Here is a 21,532-nt window from a genome sequence, read left to right on the forward strand (position 1 = left end):
ACCTGGAGCACAATACAAGGGGAGGTAATAAGCAGATGTCATGAAACACCTAAGATGGTATGAGTTATTTATCTATAAATACTGGGGTGCCTCGCCTTAACCCTCTGTGTGGCCTTGGGGACAGCAGAAATTCCTGCTGCTGGGGACTGATCTGTTCCTTGCCACTGGACACTCGTGGGTTAGTGTCCCTGTAACCCTGGAGCCAGGGCACTAGTACCGTGTCATGAGGGCAATAAACCTGGCCGAGTGCCTTTGTCACTGAACCGTGCCAGTGGTCATTCCTTCTGGGTAGTATGATCGAGGTCTTCCAAACCAGCTATCTGCGCAGGGCTGGGACAGCATACGGACAGCACACAGGCACCTAACTGACAACGATAAGCAACATAGCCAGCTCTAACCACAGCCTTCTCCACAGACAGCATGGTTGGTACGTGGCAGATGACAGAGTTTGGCCCTCACCAATAGTCTCTGGGGCATATTGTAACCCAAGAGGCAAGATTTAAAATCAGTGGTGAGAGGGAAATAACCAGTTGAAGCAAAACTCTCCACAGAAAGCTCACATGTGTCAACCTCTTCAAGGATCCCCCCTGCGGGCTACTGACTCAGCAAGAAGGACAGACCCAGGGTTATGATGCTAGCCTGGAATGTGGGAGACTTCCTGCTCTGCCACAGACTCCCTGTGTGACCTTGGACAAGTCACTTAGCCTCTGTTCCCCATCTTTACAACGTGGGTATTGGCAGCCTTGCAGGGGAGTTGCGAGGATAAATACTGCCCATCACTATGGCAATGGGGGCCAGCTAGATACTGCTTGGAAACAGTACTTAAGCCAGAGGAAGGTTGCGAACTGTAGGTGGGCATGACAGACCCTGTGCCTGGTCCTCCAGTCCCACTGGGCTTTGGTGGGCTTGCTACACAGAGCCACCTGGCGAAAGCACGTTTAGAACAAAAGAAAGCCCTGAGAGGTGGCATGGGCTGGAGGTGTCTCAAATCTTGCTCATTGTGGGAACGTGAACTCAGAGCAGTCCATGTCTGCAGGCTTTGCTGCTTCTCTTGTTCTTTTAACTCTTCAAAGTGAGCAGGACGCGCCTCCGCAGAGATAAAGGACTAAGACCTCTAGACAGCTGAAGGAGATCGGAGTTCTGATCCCGGCTCTGCCACCACCTTGTTCTGTGATCATGGTCAAGTCACTTAACCTCTCTGTGCATCAGTTCCCCATATATAAAATGGGGGTAACAACATGCCCGTTCTCACATCCTTTTCCTGTCCATGTTGGAAAGCCTCCAGGGCAGGAACTGGCACCTAAATAAGAAAGGAAAACATGGTAAATTTTAAGCTGCTAGCGTGGTGAATGTGCCCCGACAACCCTAAACATTTGGGGTATTTGGTGCCTATGGTTCTGAAGCAATTGGATGCTTTAAAGCTCTATTTGTGGGTCATCTTTAAGATGTGTCTTTGCACGCAAGACACGCTGGGCTCCTGTTGAAATATAACAAAAAGACTTGGAAATGAGACATGCTAATGCTATTGAGGAATGCAAATGTCCTGCCCCCAGATTTTATGATAATGAAGAGTGCATGCGAGCACAATACAGCGGAGGATACCGTAGATTGATGCTAATCAGCAACCTACGAGCATCATTTATTAAATAAGCAAGAAATCTGCCAATGAAACAGGACTAAAAATAAAAACATACCTCTCGACTGTGCTGTGGGGAAAGGCAGAGTTTCAGCCTTCAGCTAGACGATAAAAGTAAATGAATGTCAAAAGAATGGAGAACATGAGAAATGCATAGAAGAGGTAAATGTCTGAAAGGCTGACCATTTCCCATAAATTAATCTGTAAATAGGCATTTAAAAATCACTATCAGTGAATAGGTGAGGGCTCATAGAATCACAGAATCGGTGGACTGGAAGGGACCTTGAGAGGTCATCTAGTCCAGTCCCCTGTAGTGTGTCATGTTTCACACCATAGGTGACTGCATGTTGCACATCAGCAGTGGTGGGACCCTGGATGCCCAGGATGAGCCACACTGAAAATGTCACACTCAGGGCAGACTGCATGAAATAGGAGAGACAATCCCCAGAGCTGGTGGTTCACCCTATACTTGGATTCACCAAACCAGTAACAAAAGAGCTTCTGCAGCATCACCGATTAACCAGAAGCCAAACAAAGTCCCCCTTAGGCACTCCAGGCCTTGGCTCCCATCCAGGCAGCCCAATCTAATATAGTGAGAAGTTATTGAAAACCTGTTTTGCCAGATGTGAGGTTCTTTCTAATCCCAAAGGATCAGACACTTACTTACCCCCAGGTTAATATGAATCCCAGATCTTACCCAAATAGCACGCTCCCAGTCAATCCTTAGTAAACTAACTAAAGATTGTAATAGTAAAAGGAAAGAAGAGGGTTATAAATGGTACACAGATCACATACATACAAATTATTGCAAAGCCTTTCTCTCAGGTTTGTAGCAGGGATGGAATAGCTTGCTGGCTTGTAAGGTATCTCTGGTAACTTCCAAAAGATTGGAAGGTCCTCGGTCCACAGTTCAAGATGCTCCATTTTTTGTAAATCCACAGTCCAGAGAATTAGAGCAGGAAGAGAGGCAAAATGGAGATATCTCAGGGGTCTTTTATGTCCTCTGCCATGTGCATGGAAATTTACTGTCCCAAACAAAGACAACAGCCACTGTGTGTAGAAAATTACTGGCCCAAGGTGGAGTCTAGGGTCACATGAGTATATGTGGTTTGCTTACATGGTTTGCTGTGTCACAGGGAAGTAGTCATTGGCTCCCTGCTGTCTGGGGCATCCTGCAGGAAGACCTACTAGGCAGGATGAGTTTCTTCAAAGGCCCATTGTCAGATCTGAGTGTCCTTGATGGACCATAAATACATAGCTGTCTAGCTCTGATGTAAATCCATCTGGTGGGTGTCTCCCAGGAATACAGCACAGGTTTCCATAGCCAAAAGTCATAACGTCCACTTTAAAGATGATACATGGATTTAACCAGGATAATCATACTTAATAGAGTGTAACTTTTCCATTGATAACTTACATGATACACTTCGTACAAGATTTATGGTTATAAGTTATATAACAGTGGTAATATCAATGGTATAAATAGTCATATTTCATCACATAACGTCACAGGTGGGTGAATTGATTCTTGAATATACGGTCTGTAAAATACCTCCTGGAGGAAAGGTAAGTTGTGTCTCTGCTTCAGGAAAACAACACACTGGGGGAGGAGGGGACAAAGACCCAATATTTTTGCTTTTAACTATTATGCGGTGTTACCCAAGTACTTAAGACTCTCTCACCGTCAGCCTGTCAGTTGTGGGGGGGCGAGAAGGAGGAGGAATAAAGTATCATATAGAAAATCCCATCATATAAAGAGATGCGGAGAATTTGATGTGCAGAGCTGGTATGACTGATACAATTCTATAACGTCTGTGCTATACAAACAATAGAGATTCTCCTGTGGAAGTCATTCAAACCCTATTTCCTGGGATGACCCAAAGCAGACAGACAGAAAAGCGGAACACAGAGCAGCCTTGGGCTTGTTACATTGGCGTCAAACTGCTTGCACCTCAAGAGTTCTGTTTCCTCCATTAATCTAGGACGCATAGTTTCCAAGTGGTTCAAAATTTGGCCAAATGGAACTGAACTGAATGGAACAACTGACATTACACCCCAATTTCCCCTTGGCTTCTATTTGAGCCTGGGATGCAAACAGTGCTTCCAAATCCACTGTTTGAAATGAGCAATAATTAGTCACAAGAATGTCCTCTCCTAGCTTTCACTGGACCCCTATCTTGGACCACACAAAGGCAGTGAATATGTCTTTAGTGCAGTGTGCATGAATCTGCAGCCTGATTTTTTCCACTGCCCTGCACCATGTGTCATCATTTACCTCTGTACAAAGTGAGTGAGGTATAAAATGCTGGTAGAGCATCATGCCCTTTGGCACAGGTGTGTAGATACTGATGCAGGTGCAGGGCAGTGGGGAATCATGACCCTAGAGAGGAGACAACTAGATAAGGGCAAATGCAGTGAACACAATTCTAGCTTGCATTCATTATGGTAATTGTCAGATTTAATAGTTTAATTATGTACTTGGAGATACTATAAAAGAGGGGCCTGATCTAGACAAAATAAACTCTGTGATGCAGAAGCTCAAACAAAGTAACAGGCCTTCATTTCCTGAAGTATCTTTAGTACAAAAGATGGGCTTATATCGTCCCTTACTGTAGCAAACATCCAAACCACTATGGGAGAACGTGATACAGAAACCGGCCCCAGTGTCCCAGTAGGAAGCACGTTTGGAGTCATCTGGCTTATGAGGCGTAACTTCCTTGTTTGCTCTTCTTAGTTAAAATCCACACTCAGTTTTATCACTGAAGATCCATCCCAGATCAAGATTCCCATCCAAATTCTAAAACCCCAAGAAAAGGAGTTTACAAAGGGAGTAACACTTGTCCAGTGGTGCTATCCTAATGTTCATTAAATCTTTTTTTCTGCAATAGGAGGCGTGCAGTTAGCTTTGGCATGTTCACAGGGCCAGATCTTGCTCTCTGTTACGCCAGTGCATGGCCCCACATGTTTTCGAGAGGTTCCAGAATTTGAGCCTGGTGTCCCAGGTTGTCCTTTCAGCTTATGCAGGCACAGGGGACCTCACTCAGGCTCAACTCCCTTCAGAACATGCAACAGAAGAAAGCAGCACTGCTCCACACAGAAGGGGTGTCCCAGGGCTTGGCTGAGCACAAGAGAAGGTAGCACAATGGGCTTGGTTTTTCACACAGGCTGGAACTTTTATTCAGCCCCATGGATTTCCACCTGGCAATCCCGTCTGCAGTTAAAGCTTCCCAAAGCAGCTTTACCTCCTATAGGATGCTCTCCCCAGATGCTACAAAGGAGCCATGCTTCATAGGGAAATGGAAGGCAGAGCAGCGAGGCATGGGAGCCAACTCTGATGGGTCTATTCCTGCTGCCATGAATTGTGGGGTTCCCTTTCCCCTGGGATCCCCTGGATCTGTGGAGTTGGGAGGCCTCGCCTCCGGCCAGCTCTCAATTCCTCCCTCCTGAGAAGATGCTTCCCTGGGATTTCTAGCAGGAGAACCTCATGAAGATTTCTGTCCCTTTGCATGGGAAAACCTCCTCTGCCCCAGAGCCATTAGAGCAGTCACCTACATTGAAATTTAGCATCATTGTGGTAGTTCCGTGCAGTATGCATAGATACATAGTCGTTGGAAACACTGGGTCAGATCCTGCTCCCACGAATTCAGGACAGGGTTGATGTCAAGTTGTCATAAACAGATAATTAAGGGTTAATGTCTCTTTTACCTGGAAAGGGTTAAGAAGCTCAGTGAACCTGGCTGACACCTGACCAGACCGGACCAATAGGGAGACAAGATACTTTCAAATCTTGGTGGAGGGAAGTCTTTGTTTATGCTTTTTGTTTTTTCGTTGTTCGCTCTCGGGACTGAGAGGGGCGGGACATCAATCCAGGCTCTCCAAATCTTCCTGAATCAGTCTCTCATGTTTCAAACTTGTAAGTAATTATCCAGGCAAGGCGTGTTAGTCTTATGTTTGTTTTCTCAACTTGTAAATGTTTATTTTTGTTGGAAGGATTTTACCTCTGTTTGCTGTACCTTTGAACCTAAGGCTAGGGGTGGGCGGGGGGCCTCTGGTCTATAGAAATCTGATTACGCTGTAAAGCATTTTCCATTCTGATTTTACAGAGATAATTTTTACCTTTTCTTTTTTTAATTAAAAGCTTTCTTTTTAAGAACCTGATTGATTTTTCCATGTTTTAAGATCCAAGGGGATTGGATCTGGACTCACCAGGGACTGGTGGGGGCAAAGGAGCGGGATGGTAAATTTCTCCTTGTTTTAAGATCCAAGGGGTTTGGATCTGTGTTCACCAGGGAATTGGTAAAGTCCCTCAAGGCAATCCAGGGAGGGGACAAAGTTTTGGGGGGACAGAGAGTGCACTGGAATTCTGGGTGGTGGCAGTGTATACCAGATCTAAGCTAGTAATTAAGCTTAGACGTGTCCATGCAGGTCCCCACATTTGTACCCATAAGTTCAGAGTGGGGAAAGAAATCTTGACATGGTGAGCAGCGGTTTGGGATTTTTTTTAGGAACCAAAAGCCAGTGGAATTTTTTTTTCTCTCCTTTCTAGCTGCTTGGAAAGCAACCTAAGGGCAGAGGTGTTAAGTTTTTTAACAAGGGTCTTTGTTAAGAGGAGGCTTCACGCTGTGAGCAAGCAGACAGCCAAAGGAATTTTCAAGCTGAATTGTTTGCTTTCTTTCTACCTCTCCGGTATAGCTATTAGAAAATCTCTGTTAACCAAGCAGCCCTGAGCTGAGTGCAACCCAGTCAGTGAGCTGCGGGGGGTGTGGCCAGCACAAGAAAGCAGGAAAATGAATACCAGTGAAACAGTTAACAAACTAGAAATGGCTAGGCTGGATGCAGAAGAGAAAGCCAAAGAGGCTGACCACAGGAGAGCTATGGAGATGAAACAAAAAGAGATGGAGATCCAGAGGGAGGCCCACCAGCAGGCCCTGGAATTAGAAAAGGCTAAGCAGGATGGACCAGCCAACCCTAACAACCCTTCTCCAGGTACTGTTTCCCATCCCAGAAAATTTCCCACCTCAAGGCAGGTGATGATACTGAGGCCTTCTTAGAAAATTTTGAAAGGGCCTGCCTTGGGTACAACATCTCTGAAGACCAGTACATGATAGAGCTGAGGCCACAGCTCAGTGGACCCTTAGCAGAGGTGGCAGCTGAAATGCCTAAGGAACACATGAACGATTATGATCTTTTTCTAACCAAGGCCAGAATCAGAATGGGGCTAACACCTGAGCATGCCTGCCAGCGGTTCAGAACCCTAAGGTGGAAACCAGATGTGTCGTTTACCCGACACGCCTACCACATTGGAAAGAATTGGGATGCCTGGATATCAGGAGCAAATGCTAACTCTCTGGCAGAGCTATCCTTCCTAATGCAAATGGAACAGTTCTTAGAGGGTATTCCTGAGGAAATAGAAAGGTACATCCTAGATGGGAAGCCCAAAACTGTAACTGAGGCTCGGGAGATTGGAGCCAGATGAGTGGAAGTGGCAGAAAAGAAAAAAGCTACTAGCAAGGGGAGCGAATATCAGAGGGGCAAACCGAAAATAAACCCTATCACTGGGGACAACCCAAGACCCCACCTACAACCCAGGAAAGCCCCAGACACCCTATTGTCCCACCTCACCAGTTTCCAGCAAGCCACCTCGGTCCAGTGACCAGTCAGCTGGGCGAAGCTTTAAATGTAATGAACTGGGACATATAAAGGCCAACTGCCCCAAGAACCCCAACCGAGAGCAGATCATTGCACCACCATCACACCAAAGATCCCCAGGCCCAGATGCCTCTCAAATACCCTCGAAGTGAAGGGAAACCTTGAGAGTGGGTGGAAAGAAGGTTATCGCGTGGAGAGACACCGGGGCACAAGTGTCAGCTATCCACCAATCCTTAGTGAACCCCAAATTCCTGAACCCAGAGGCCCAAGTGACAATTCACCCATTCATGTCAAAATCGTTAAACTTGCCTACAGCTGAATTGCCTGTCCAGTATAAGGGCTGGTCAGGAATGTGGACTTTTGCAGTCTATAACAATTATCCCATTCCCATGTTACTGGGGGAAGACTTGGCCAACCAGGTGAAGCTGGCCAAGAGGGTGGGGTTGGTCACATGCAGCCAAGCCAGGCAAGCTTCCACACCCATCCCTGTTCCTGAGCCATCCACAAGGATCTCATCTGTGTTACTAGAGACCCAGACAGAGGTGGTAGAACCGGATCCCCTGCCAACGACTGCAACAGCCATAGTGCACCCAGTCCCAGAACCGGAACTGGAAAAGCAACCAGCACCAGAACCTTTGCCAGCACTGACGCCAGCGCTTGCAAAACCATCTACAACCCCAACGCCAGAGGGCACCAGCGGGCCTGGACTGGCAGAAGCATCAGACAACCCTACCCAAGAGGCTCAGCCAGAACCTGAAATATCACATAGTGCACCAGCGGAAAACGGTTCACAATCAACGGAAACCACCCCATCACCTACATCGCTTCCAGAGGGACCAAGCCCAAGTCCACAGTCTAAGGAGGAACTGACGTCGCCAGCATCAAGGGAACAGTTCCAGACTGAGCAGGAAGCAGATGACAGCCTTCAGAAAGCTTGGGCGGCGGCACGGAGCACCCCACTGCCTCTCAGCTCTTCTCACCCATCCCGGTTTGTTGTAGAACAAGGACTCTTATACAAGGAGACTCTTTCTGGTGGACACCAGGAAGACTGGCATCCTCAAAGACAGTTGGTAGTTCCAACTAAGTACCGGGTAAAGCTCTTGAGCTTAGCTCATGATCATCCAAGTGGCCATTCTGGGGTGAATAGAACCAAAGACCGTTTGGGGAAGTCTTTCCACTGGGAGGGAATGGGCAAGGACTAATTATGTCCAGTCTTGTGAGGTGTGCCAACGGGTGGAAAAGCCCAAGACCAGGTCATAGCCCCTCTCCAGCCACTCCCCATAACTGAGGTCCCATTTCAGTGAGTAGCTGTGGATATTCTGGGTCCTTTCGCAAAAAAGACCACCAGAGGAAAGCAGAACATACTGACTTTCATGGATTTTGCTACCCGATGGCCGGAAGCGGTAGCTCTAAGCAACACCAGGGCTAAAACTGTGTGCCAGGCCTTAGCAGACATTTTTGCCAGGGTAGGTTGGCCCTCCGACATCCTTACAGATTCGGGAACTAATTTCTTGGCAGGGACCATGAAAAATCTGTGGGAAGCTCATGGGGTGAATCACTTGGTTGCTACCCCTTACCACCATCAAACCAATGGCCTGGTGGAGAAGTTTAATGAAACTTTGGGGGGCCATGATACGTACATTCATAAATGAACACTCCTATTTTGGGACCTAGTGTTGCAGCAGTTGCTTTTTGCCTGCAGGGCTGTACCACATCCCCGTTTGGGGTTTTCACCATTCGAACTTGTGTATGGCCACGAGGTTAAGGGGCCATTACAGTTGGTGAAGCAGCAATGGGAGGGGTTCACGCCTTCTCCAGGAATTAACATTCTAGACTTTGTAAGCAACCTACAAAGCACCCTCCGACACTCTTTAGCCCTTGCTAAAGAAAACCTAAAGGATACTCGGGAAGAGCAAAAGGCCTGGTATGATAAACATACCAGAGAGCATTCCTTCAAAGTAGGGGACCAGGTTATGGTCTTGAAGGCGCAACAGGCCCATAAGATGGAAGCATCATCGGAAGGGCCATTCGCTGTCCAAGAGCGCGTATCAGCTGTTAACTATCTTATGGCATTCCCCATCTCCACCCTAAAGCCTAAAGTGTACCATGTTAATTCTCTAAAGCCCTTTTATTCCAGAGACATTAAGGTTTGTCAGTTTACAGCCCAGGGAGGAGATGATGCTGAGTGGCCTGAAGGTGTCTACTATGAAGGAAAAAATGATGGTGGCGTGGAAGAGGTGAACCTCTCCACCACCCTGGAACGTCTGCAGCAGCCAACAGATCAAGGAGATGTGCACTAGCTTCGCCCCAATGTTCTCAGCCACCCCAGGATGGACTGAATGGGCATACCACTCCATTGACACAGGTGATGCTCACCCAATTAGAACCCCACCCTACCCGGTGTCTCCTCATGCCCAAGCTGCTATAGAACGGGAGATCCAAAGCATGCTACAGATGGGTATAATCCGCCCCTCTAACAGTGCATGGGCATCTCCAGTGGTTCTAGTTCCCAAACCAGATGGGGACATATGCTTTTGCATGGACTACCATAAGCTAAATGCGGTAACTCGTCCCGACAACTATGCAATGCCACGCACCAATGAGCTAGTGGAGAAATTGGGACGTGCCCAGTTCATTTCTACATTAGACTTAACCAAGGGGTACTGGCAAGTACCGCTAGATGAACCCGCCAAAGAAAGGTCAGCCTTCATCATCCATGCAGGGGTGTATGAATTTAATATGCTTCCTTTCGGGCTGCGAAATGCACCTACCGCCTTCCAAAAACTTGTAGATGGTGTCCTAGCAGGATTGGGAGAATATGCAGTTTCCTACCTCGATGATGTGGCCATTTTTTCTGTTTCATGGGCAGAACACCTGGAACACCTGGAAAAAGTCTTTGAGCGCATCAGGCAGGCAGGACTAACGGTTAAGGCTAAGAAGTGTCAAATAGGCCAAAACAGAGTGACTTACCTTGGACACCAAGTGGGTCAAGGAACAATAAACCCCCTACAGGCCAAGGTGGATGCTATCCAAAAGTGGCCTGTCCCAAAGTCAAAGAAACAGGTCCAATCCTTCTTAGGCTTGGCCAGATATTACAGGCGATTTGTACCACACTACAGCCAAATCGCTGCCCCACTAACAGACCTGACCAGAAAGACACAGCCAAATGCAGTTAAGTGGACTGATGAGTGTCAGAAGGCCTTTATCCAGCTTAAGGCAACCCTCATGTCTGACCCTATGCTAAGGGCCCGAGACTTTGACAAACCATTCCTAGTAACCACGGATGCGTCTGAGCGTGGTGTAGGAGCAGTTTTAATGCAGGAAGGACCGGATCAAGAATTCCATCCTGTCGTGTTTCTCAGCAAAAAACTGTCTGAGAGGGAAAGCCACTGGTCAATCAGTGAAGAAGAATGCTACGCCATTGTGTATGCCCTGGAAAAGCTACGCCCATACGTTTGGGGACAGTGTTTCCAGCTACAAACCGACCATGCTGCGCTAAAGTGGCTTCATACTGCCAAGGGAAACAACAAAAAACTGCTTCGATGGAGTTTAGCTCTCCAAGATTTTGATTTTGAAATTCAACACATTTCAGCAGCTTCTAACAAAGTAACTGATGCACTCTCCCGTGAAAGTTTCCCAAAATCAACTGGTTAAAAATTGTCCTTGAAATGTGGAAAATCTTGTAGTTTTACATAATTAGTAGTATATGTAAAGGTGCATGTGTTTTATTAATCTGTTTATGCTAAATTTCTAGGAAGAAATCACTGCCAGTGTGGTTCCACACTGTCTGAGATTTGGGGGCCGTGTCATAAACAGATAATTAAGGCTTAATGTCTCTTTTACCTGTAAAGGGTTAAGAAGCTCAGTGAACCTGGCTGACACCTGACCAAAGGACCAATAGGGGGACAAGATACTTTCAAATCTTGGTGGAGGGAAGTCTTTGTTTATGCTTTTTATTTTTTCGTTGTTCGCTCTCGGGACTGAGAGGGACGGGACATCAATCCAGGCTCTCCAAATCTTTCTGAATCAGTCTTTCATGTTTCAAACTTGTAAGTAATTATCCAGGCAAGGCTTATGTTTGTTTTCTCAACTTGTAAATGTTTATTTTTGTTGGAAGGATTTTACCTCTGTTTGCTGTACCTTTGAACCTGAGGCTAGTGGTGGGGGGAGCCCTCTTGTCTTTAGGAATCTGATTACGCTGTAAAGCATTTTCCATTCTGATTTTACAGAGATAATTTTTACCTTTTCTTTTTTTAATTAAAAGCTTTCTTTTTAAGAACCTGATTGATTTTTCCTTGTTTTAAGATCCAAGGGGATTGGATCTGGACTCACCAGGGACTGGTGGGGGCAAAGGAGGGGGATGGTAAATTTCTCCTTGTTTTAAGATCCAAGGGGTTTGGATCTGTGTTCACCAGGGAATTGGTAAAGTCCCTCAAGGCAACCCAGGGAGGGGACGAAGTTTTGGGGGGACAGAGAGTGCACTGGAATTCTGGGTTGTGGCAGTGTATACCAGATCTAAGCTAGTAATTAAGCTTAGACGTGTCCATGCAGGTCCCCACATTTGTACCCATAAGTTCAGAGTGGGGAAAGAAACCTTGACACAAGTAGTAAATGTCAGTGTGTTTGTAATGTCATTCCATGCTTTGTGCTTCCATAGGAATTCATATATTATAAAGCCAGGAGGGACCGTTATGATCATCTAGTCTGACCTCCTGTATAACATGGGCCATAGGACTTCCTTGAGTTAATTACTGTTAATTACAGATCTTGATTTAAAAGTGTGCAGTGATAGAGAATCCACCACAACCACTTCTACGAGTGGTTAATTACCCTCTCTGTTATAAACTTGCCCCTTATTTCCAGTCTGAAGTCATCTAGCTTCAACTTCCAGCCATTGGACAGTGTTACACCTTTTTCTGCTAGATTGAAGAGCTCATTATTAAATATTTGTTTCCCATGTAGGTCGTTAAAGACTGTAATCATGTCACACCCTAACCTTCTCTTTGTTAAGCTCCTTGAGTCTATCATCATAGGGCAGGTTTTCCAATCCTTTAATCATTTTACTGGCACTTCGCTGGACCCTCTCCAATTTATCAGCCTCCATCTTGGATTGTGGACTCCAGAACTGGATACAGTGTTCCACCAGCGACTGCAGTCATGTCCGTAGCACCTCTATGGTATTACACACTGTTTCACTATCTCCTTGTCTTCTTCTCTTTCCATCGGTGAGGCTTCATCAGCATCATTTTGCGTGCCATACATTTTGCGGAGATCTCTCTGCAGAAAGCCCGGGCCCTGATCCTGGAACTGCCTGTGTAGGGGTAGACCCTGGCACTCATGTTGAGGCTGATGCCCACACACACAATGAGTTGCAGGATCGGGGCCTGGGTTAGCAGCTGCTCTTAGTAAAGGCCTGTCTTGTAGCAAGCCTCAGAGAGCTGTGTTTGGAGGATGGGGGGTGAATCAGATGCCCAATGTTTTCCGTTTCCTTAGCAAAAAGCAACGTGGCAGGCAGGCCAAGCCACGGGAAAGAGATTTTTGTGAGGCCTGCGGAGTGGCCAGTGTTACGTGCTTAGAATCTATCATTTCTGTGTAAGGAACCTGGCTTGGCTTGGCTTGGCTTGGCTTGCTGGGCCACTGGTGCAACCCTAAATTGTGCCCCTCCTGAAACTTATAACATCTTTCATCTCTAATTCTTGCTCCTTTGTAAAGAAGGCAAAGCCCAGAATCCCCTCCATTGCTTCTGCTGCAGCCCACCACTGTACCCAGCGCTGCTTCGCAAGAGTGCTGAGTTTGGCTTCTTCTGTAGAGGAGTTAGGGATGCTGTCTAATCACACACACCCAAACACACTTGCCCCACTCCTTCGCCAAGGCCGTGTCCCTTCCCTTCTCCGAGGCCCCACCCCCACTCACTCCATACATACCCCTCCCTCTGTCACTCGCTCTCCCCCACCCTCATTCACTTTCACCAGGCTGGGGCAGGAGATTGGGGTGTTGGAGGGGGTGTGGGCTCTTGGAGGGTCCGAGGGGTTTGGAGTGTGGGGGGGGCTCTGGGCTGAGCCTGGGGCAGGGGGTTGGGGTGCAGGAGGGGGTGTGGGCTCTGGGAGGGACTTTGGGTGTGGGAGGGGGCTCAGGGCTGGGGCAGGGGGTTGGGGTGCGGGGTGTGGGAGCTTCCAGCACTCCTGCCCTGTTCCTTTTCTCTGCCGTCCCTGGAGCTGAAAACTATTTAAAAGCAGCCGAGAGGGTGGAAAGAACTGAAAGCAAGAGATACCCTCATATATGTTTAAAAAGGCCGGATCTTTTCTATTAGCAGTACAAGTGACACACACTGAAAAAGCTGTGTAAGAGATCATTAGTGATGCCAGCTTTGGCACTGATTAAAGCGCACATTAGATGCTGTCTTTCCCACCCACGCTGCTTCCTGTGTTTCCCCTAAATTAAAAGATAAAGGCCTCAGGAACAGCACCAAGGCCCTCCAGATGCCCGCATGGGAGGGAGCTGCAGCCGTCAAAGCCCCGGGAGCTGTCTTCCTCCCACCGAGACGGTGGTTCTTAAATTAGTGGGGGGACTGCTGCCTATGTGTGTGAAAGCAAGTGACCTATCCCAACAGAGACAGGACTCAACAAACTCTTAGCAGCCTCACTTGGACAAGAAAGCAAGAGGTTGGTCCTGGGTCACACTGGGTGGAGGATAGGAATTGGGTCCTCCATGGAGAACCCCCAAGGACAGGGTTAGGGGGAGTTGTCTGCTGGGGGGGGCTCCCAAGAGGTGCAGGGGGCAATGGCTGATTGCTTGAGAGTCATGGGTATAGGGGGGGCTGACGTCCTTGGCTGTTGGAGGGCTCAGAAGGAGCAAAGCTCACCCTCCTGCTGGGATGACTCAGAAGAAACTCTAAAGAGCTGCTCAGTTTACTGTCCCCTGGGGTTTTATTTGCAGGGGATGAGGCAGGTACTGCGGCTGAAGCATAAACCAATACGTTTGGTGGAAGAGGAAATATTTTGGCAACACCTGAACTCCAGATGTTTTCCCCAAATTGCCTTTGATGTCTGAAGTCTTGTTATGCTGAGAATAGCATTTGGGGGGAACACCCAGAAATATAGAATGAATTCAAAGGCATCTGTGGAAGTTGGCCGGTCACTTAGAATACAATGATTCTTTTTGCTATATCTTTTAGGGTGCAAGAGGTAGAAGAGGAAGACCTCAGCTCTGCCTCAGGGGTCCTGCAGGTACTCCTGGCAACAAAGGAGAAAAGGTGAGTACTGAGAACTGCTCAGTTAGCTTAGAAAATGAAGCTGAAGCTGTGTGTGTGGGGGAGGGGCGGTTATGGGGAGGGAACCTTCTTTTTTTGTTCTATGTTTATACATGCCTAGCACAATGGTGGCCCTGGTCTGTTACTGGGGCTCCTAGGTACTTCAGTAATACAAATAATGAATATAATAGGCCACTGAACTGAGGTTTGGGACATCCAGATTCAGTCCCATGCTCTGCCACTGAACTCCGCAGGAACTTGTCCCCTGGCTTTGATACACAGAGGGTCAGGCCAACTGTCAGCTGAGCTCTGGGAGCAGAGTTTGTTAGTATCGTTCCCCCTGCTGGGTCAGGAGAAAAGTCCATCAGATCAGGTCTTGGGTGAAGGCTGTTGACTTCGGTTTTGATTTGCTGGCCTTGTGGACTGTCACTGCTCTGTGTACAGACAGTGTGTTGGCCCAGAGTGCTGGCATTCTCAGGGTGTGTCTACACTGGAAGACATAACTTCCAGCTCACTTAGACATAGCTAATCAAGCTAGCGTGCTGAAAATAGCAGTGTAGATGCAGTGGCGCGAGCAGCAGGCAGGGCTAGCCAACCCGAATCTGATCCTGTCTGAAATCCTAGGTGCATACTCAAGTGGCCAGCCTGTCCCACCATTCTCACCGCTGCAGGCATATGTCTCTTGTTAGCACGCTAGCTCCATCACAACCAGCGGCTCCAGTGCAGACACACCCTCAGGGTCAGTGATCCGGGTCCTGCGGCACAATCCTGGCTAGACTGTCTGTCTGTTTTAGGCATTTGCAATGTGCCAACCCTCGTTGCTAACGATGTTTGTAACGCTTCTTTGGGAAACACTATATTTGGGGCCCACCCTCCTTGACAGCCTCCCCCTTTTATTTGACTGGAGAGGGTTGCGCAGTCCAATTAAATGGTGCAATGCTACATCCTCTGAGGGTTCCTGAAAGAGCTTGACTAGCTAGCTCGACAGAGCTCATTTCACCCAGCTAGTCTAGCTGAAAAAGCCAGGGCCAAGACTTTCAAAAACGGGAGCCTAAAATTAGGATTCTGAGCCCGTGTGTTTGCCTCTAAACAAGCGGTCTGATTTACCAGAGGGCAGATCACCCCGCAAGCTGCTGATTGCTCTCACTACAGAAAACTGGGCCACTTATTGAGAGGTCTGACTATGGAATCAGCCCAACTTTAGTCTCCCGTTTTGACCGTCTTGGCTTTCTTTATTTGCATTGCTAGCGAGAGGGAAATTATGACTAGGCCAGACAACCTTAAAAAAGCAACAGATGCAAGAACTGAAGGGTTTTATGTTATTCTGCAAGCAAGTCAAATGCCTAAAATTGCCCATACTCCAGTAACAAAGTTAGCCAGACGGAAGGCAAAACAAGGCCAGAGACAAGCAACGTAAATCATTCGTGCCTGTTAGTCTGGCCAGGAATTGGGTATGGTGGCAGAGCTCGAGGACTGACTGGCAAAAGGCTGACTGATTCTGAAATCACCGTCTCTTTATCCTCCCTTCTCGGACAGCTTTAGATCTTTGCTACTGAGTCATATTTCTGGCTGAGGTTTTATCTGCCACAGATGTCAACGTCCTTGACTCACTGTTTTACTGCGGCAGTGAGTGGCCATGTCAGTTCTGCCCCGTAACAGGTTTAGCCTTTGAGGCTGATGCAATTTGTTCCAGTGCTTTTGCCTCCGTTAAGTAGTCACAGATTCAGAAAAATGGCCATCACGGCTCCTGTTCGGATAATTCGCCCTGTGCCGTGTAGGCTTTTTTTTAGCGTAGCAATTTTTAATCAACAAATTTGTTTGGAAATGGCTCAGAGCAACTTTTGCAAGACAGTTGTCTGCACTGAGTAGAGAAATCCTCCATCCTGCTTGTTGTTTCCCTTGAGGGCGGTGGCGTTGTGTTCCCAAGGTTGTAACTACGATGCCATCAGAAGGCTTGTTGGTGCAGTCGTCTATCTGGCATTTGAATTACAGGACTGTAAAGTAGCTCAGTTTTGAGGCCAGATTCTCTACCCAACCCAGAACTTTTGCTCCACTCAGATAAAGCAACAGAGCCAGAATTTTGTCTGTAGCTGGCTAGCTGAGAATTCACCTGGCATGAGGAGATCTGGAATAAAGTTGGGGGCACATCAGGGGTAGGAGGTCCATTCAGGTAGCTGGGAGGGGACCATCAGTGCAAAGCAGATTCTCATTTGGACTATGGTACCTTAGGGACCATATGTAAATGGCATATGTTAGAGCAGCCCCTGGGCTGCTCTAGCTCCTTTGGTGGCTGGGGCAAGTTCAGATCAGTCCACAGAAGCAGGGGGACTTAACCAGCCCCCTAATGTATCCCCTCCTCTCCTGCATTGGGATGAATCTGGCAATTTCAGTTTACTGAACTATTTTCTGATGTCTCTTAAATTTACGGGAAAACGTATTTGAACCTTGTGGTCCCTCCCCATCTTTCTTTAGCATCTTTTTCTATTCAGGATGCATTTACTGTTGGAGACATTTTCTGCCTAATCTGCTGAACCTCTGTAATTACCTAAGTGTTTTTAACAGGGAGGAAATGGTCCAGCTGGTGTGAAAGGAGAGAAAGGAGGTCCTGGCCTTTCTGTGAGTACTTTATCCCCAAATCAACAGCCTATTGCATAAGCCAGAATAGAGAAAATAGGGCAAATGATGCCTAAGAGGTACAGGGGAGGACAGAGACACTCAGAGCAAATTCATTCCGAATGGCTCCAGGAGATGAGTTTGCAGCGCATTGGACCATTAGTGGCTTATAAGATGTCAGCTAGATGCACGCTGAGTCAGAGAGAATGCAGAGAGCAGTGTCACAGCAAAGCAGTCCGCAGCTCTGCTCTCCGAGCGTGCGGGACTAGGGGCAAACTTCTCCTCTCTCATCCTCAGTGTGGATCCTCTGCTTTTTGTTGACATCGGTAGGCATTCCATGGGTGGGACAAGACCAGACTGTACAACAGTGATGGGGAGACAGAAGTGTGCCCTTGGTTTTGAGCAGCAAAAAGAAGCTTTGACAAAGCCTATCCCCTGTAACAGGACTCAAGTATCAGAGGGTAGCCGTGTTAGTCTGGATCTGTAAAAGCAGCAAAGAGTCCTGTGGCACCATGCGTCTGACAAAGTGGGTATTCACCCACGACAGCTTATGCTCCACTACGTCTGTTAGTCTATAAGGTGCCACAGGACTCTTTTTGCTGCTGTAAGAGGAATGACATTCATAATGCTGACACCTATCCCCTCCACCCCAAAATTAAACTGACATACCACCAATCCACCAACAGCATACCCCTACCACCAGCAGACTGTTTATTTCATAAAAGGGCGAAGAGGCTGAGACTCCATGAAGTTCAAATAGGGACTTTGCTATTGCTAATCGGTTTTACATGGAAGGCGTGCAGGTACCACAGCTGGTCGGCTGTGTAAAAACCCTAAGATTGGTAGATAGGGCAAATGTGTGAATGAGAGAGATGTGACATGGAACCATGCAGGAGAAGGTAAGTCAGTGAAGAAACAGCTGCCAGGAAGGAAGTGAGACTTAGAGCTGATGAAATGAAGATGATGGTCAGAGCCACCCAAGAAGGGAGATGGCAAAAGAAAACAGGAGCCACAATGCTTTTAACTCCAGATGAAGGTACAGCAAGATGATGAGGAGAAACTCAACTTTCAGGTGCCAGGAGGTGTCCCTTCCCATATCATGAAACGGAATCATTAAGATCAGGGGGGGATGACACACATGGAGCAATGGGTTAGGCCTGGCTTAGAGTGAGGAACGAAGGTGAAGAGAATCAGGATGGGTACCTATATAATAAGGATCAGTGGGAACACTTTAGCAACGCTTGGGAAAGTGAGTGAGGCTCCCAAAGGATTGGTTTATTTTGTATTTTGACTTGGGCAAAGGAGGGTTTGGTGGTTAAGGTTCAGGGGTGGGATGCAGGAGAATGATGTTCTCTCCCTGTCTTTGCCACCAATTCTCTGTGTGATTTCAGAGATGGTCCCTTAATGTCTCTGGGCCTCTGTCTCCACATCTGTTAAATGAGGGAAATGAAATGGATGCAGTTAGGTTTAATACATTCATTTCCACTAGGCATTCACATACTGTGGAAATGAGCGCTGTAGAAAAGCCTGTAAATATATAACCTGTTGCCATGGCTCCTTGTGGCTTCAGCACAGGAGCAGAGGTGCTGGAACACAATCAGAGAAGATGCTCTTGGATATTGGGGAAAACTATTTCACTAGGAGGGTGGTGAAGCACTGGAATGGATTACCAAGGGAGGTGGTGGAATCTCCATTCTCATTGGTTTTTAAGGCCTGGCTTGACGAAGCCCTGGCTGGGATGATTTAGTTGGGTTTGGTCCTGCTTTGAGCAGAGGGTTGGACTAGATCAGTTGTTCTTAACCAGAGGTCTGGGGGCCGCTGGTGGGGCCTCAAACAGGTTTCAGGGGGTCCACCAAGCAGGGCCAGTGTTAGTCTCACTGGGGCCCAGGGCAGAAAACTGAAGGCCCGCTGCATGGGCCCTGAGCTCTGCCACTGGGGGCTGAAGCCAAAGCCTGAGCAGCTTAGCTTCATGGGGCCACCTGTGGCATGGGGTCCCAGGCAATTGTCCTGCTTGCTACCCCTTAACGCCGGCCAGGGGCGGCTCCAGGCCCCAGCATGCCAAGCGCGTGCTTGGGGCGGCATGCCGCGGGGAGTGCTCTGCTGGTCGCCGGTAGGGCGGCAGGCAGCTCCAGTGGACCTCCCGCAGGGGTCCCTGCGGAGGGTCCGCTGGTCCCGCGGCTCCGGTGGACGTCCTGCAGGCATGCCTGCGGGAGGTCCACTGGAGCCACAGGACCAGCGGACTGTGGGACCAGCAGACCCTCCGCAGGACGCCTGTGGGAGGTCCACCAGAGCCACCAGCCGTCCTCCTGGTGACCGGCAGAGTGCCCCCCGCGGCACGCCGCCCTGCTTGGGGCGGCGAAATGTCTAGAGCCGCCCCTGACACCGGCCCTGGCTTTTATATGTAGAAAACCAGTTGTTGTGGCACAGGTGGGCCATGGAGTTTTTATAGCACGTTGGGGGGGGCCTCAGAAAGACAAAGGTTGAGAACCCCTGGACTAGATACTGTCTGAGGTCTCTTGCAACCCTCATCTTCTATGGTTCTCTGATTCTATCTGATCCCCCTGGAACCAGGAAGCATCCGAAATCTCACCAGAGAACCTGTTTTCTTAAGATTCCCAGCCTGGCTTCCGAATCAGACATGTCTGAAGTAGGGGAGGCAGAAGCTTCCTAACAGTGCAGGGACCACTGGGGCCAAAACCAAGGCTCCACCCCCCCACACCACCCCTTCTCCCAAGCCCTTGCCCTCGCACTGCCCCTTCCCTGGAGCCATGCCCTTGCACTCCCCCTTCCCCCGACCCTTTGCACCACCTCTTCCCCCGAACCCTCACACTGCCCCTTCCCCCAAGCCTGCCCTTGCACTGCCCCTTCCCCTGAGCCCTTGTACTGCCCCTTCCCCCAGCCCTCACACCGCGCCTTCCTCCGAGCCCTTGCCCTCGCATGACCTCTTCCCCCGAGCCTCCTCCCTCCCTGCCCCTTCCCCCAAGTCCCCTCCCTCACACCGCCCCTTCCTCCGAGCCCCCGCCCTCGCACCGCCCCTTCTCCCAAACTCCCACCCTCGCACTTCCCGTTCCCCCGAGCCTCTGCCCTTGCGCCGCCCCTTCCCCCGAGCCCCTGCCCCAGCAGGAGCACCAGGCGGAGCGGGGCAAGCACTGTAGCTAGAGCAGAGCCGGGGCTGGCAAGGTGGGCCTGGGTGCTAAGTGGGTGGGCCCACCTGTGGCTATGCCCCTGGTTCAGCCGCTCTCCCTGGCAGCTGAGCCTGGGCGGGGAGCGGGAGGGCGCCGCTGCTCACACAGCTCAAGCTGGCCTCTTCGGGTCACTGCTCCGTGCAGTGCAGCTGCTGCCTGCGAGAGCCCGGCTGGGGAGGTGGGGGCCACCCGCTGCCCGCCCAGCTGCTAGGGACAGGGGCCAAGCGAGCCGGAGTCCCCTCTCCCCGCCAGCGCATTTCCACCTCACTCAGCCCCTGTCCACGGCAGCTGGGCCTGGGGAGAGAGTGGGTTGATGCCACCACCCCAGCCATGCTGGGCGTGGGGAGTGTGGCACAGTGGGAGAAGGCCAGAGGCCGCCCCCCACTCCTGGCAGCTAAAGTGCTGGAGGGGAGAGCGCTGTGACCCCGGGCTGAACCCAGGGCTGAGGGAGGGTAGAGGAGACACATGGGGCAATCACATGTCCTCCCCTTTAGATTGTGCCCCCACCCACCCCAGTATGGGGAGGCACAAGTCATCTATGCTTGGGTATGCTGCTGTGTGCTGGAGTCACACCTCCTGTCTGCAGTGTAGACATACCCTGAGAAACCAACATCTCCAATCATGAAATAGTGTTGGAGGCAGAAACAGGCATTTATGTGGCTTTAGGTCTGTGTAAATTCTCACCTGTGCAAGGCAACACCTACCACTGAAGAGAGATTTAGTTACATTATAAAACAGCCCTAATCAAATGTATTTCAAAATTGCTTTAGATGAGCTATCCACACGCTGCGCACCCTGAACCTGATTCTCAGTGACACCAGGGTCCCAGTGACACCAGGGTCCGGCAGCAGGAGTAAAGTGGGTGTAACTTACATCCACTGGCCAAGGGGGCAGAGTCAGATATGTGTAGCTCCAGGTAGCTGGGGGGCATGGAATCAAAGAGGAGGTCCTGGTGAGTTTAGAAACTAATTCTAAAACCAAGCTTTGCTTGCTGCAAACACAGGAAGAAGAAGTGAAGGATGTGGTCAGGAGCGAAATGAGTGACAAATGCAGTAAGTAAGCCGAAGGAAGCCCCATTTGCTGAGACGCGGCACTGCCGGGAGTCCTGTCAGTGTCTAAATTGGAGCAATTTGAATGCCAGCACAGCCCTGCTTGACGGAGCTAATATCGTCCCATTAACTGCAAACAGCGACGCATTAC

At 49.1% G+C, this 21,532-nt stretch overlaps 1 protein-coding gene across 1 annotated transcript in view; it reads left to right on the forward strand.

The window, feature by feature from the left end:
• Positions 1 to 21,532, forward strand: part of LOC115645307 (fibril-forming collagen alpha chain-like) — a 91,669-nt gene that overhangs the window by 59,814 nt on the left and 10,323 nt on the right. The window contains exons 15-17 of the mRNA XM_030549760.1: positions 14,460 to 14,537; positions 17,097 to 17,150; positions 21,336 to 21,384. Coding sequence (XP_030405620.1) covers positions 14,460 to 14,537; positions 17,097 to 17,150; positions 21,336 to 21,384 — 181 coding nt within the window. The remainder of the gene's footprint in view (positions 1 to 14,459; positions 14,538 to 17,096; positions 17,151 to 21,335; positions 21,385 to 21,532) is intronic.

Source organism: Gopherus evgoodei, chromosome 1 (assembly GCF_007399415.2).
Source record: "Gopherus evgoodei ecotype Sinaloan lineage chromosome 1, rGopEvg1_v1.p, whole genome shotgun sequence".
Taxonomy (NCBI): domain Eukaryota; kingdom Metazoa; phylum Chordata; order Testudines; family Testudinidae; genus Gopherus; species Gopherus evgoodei.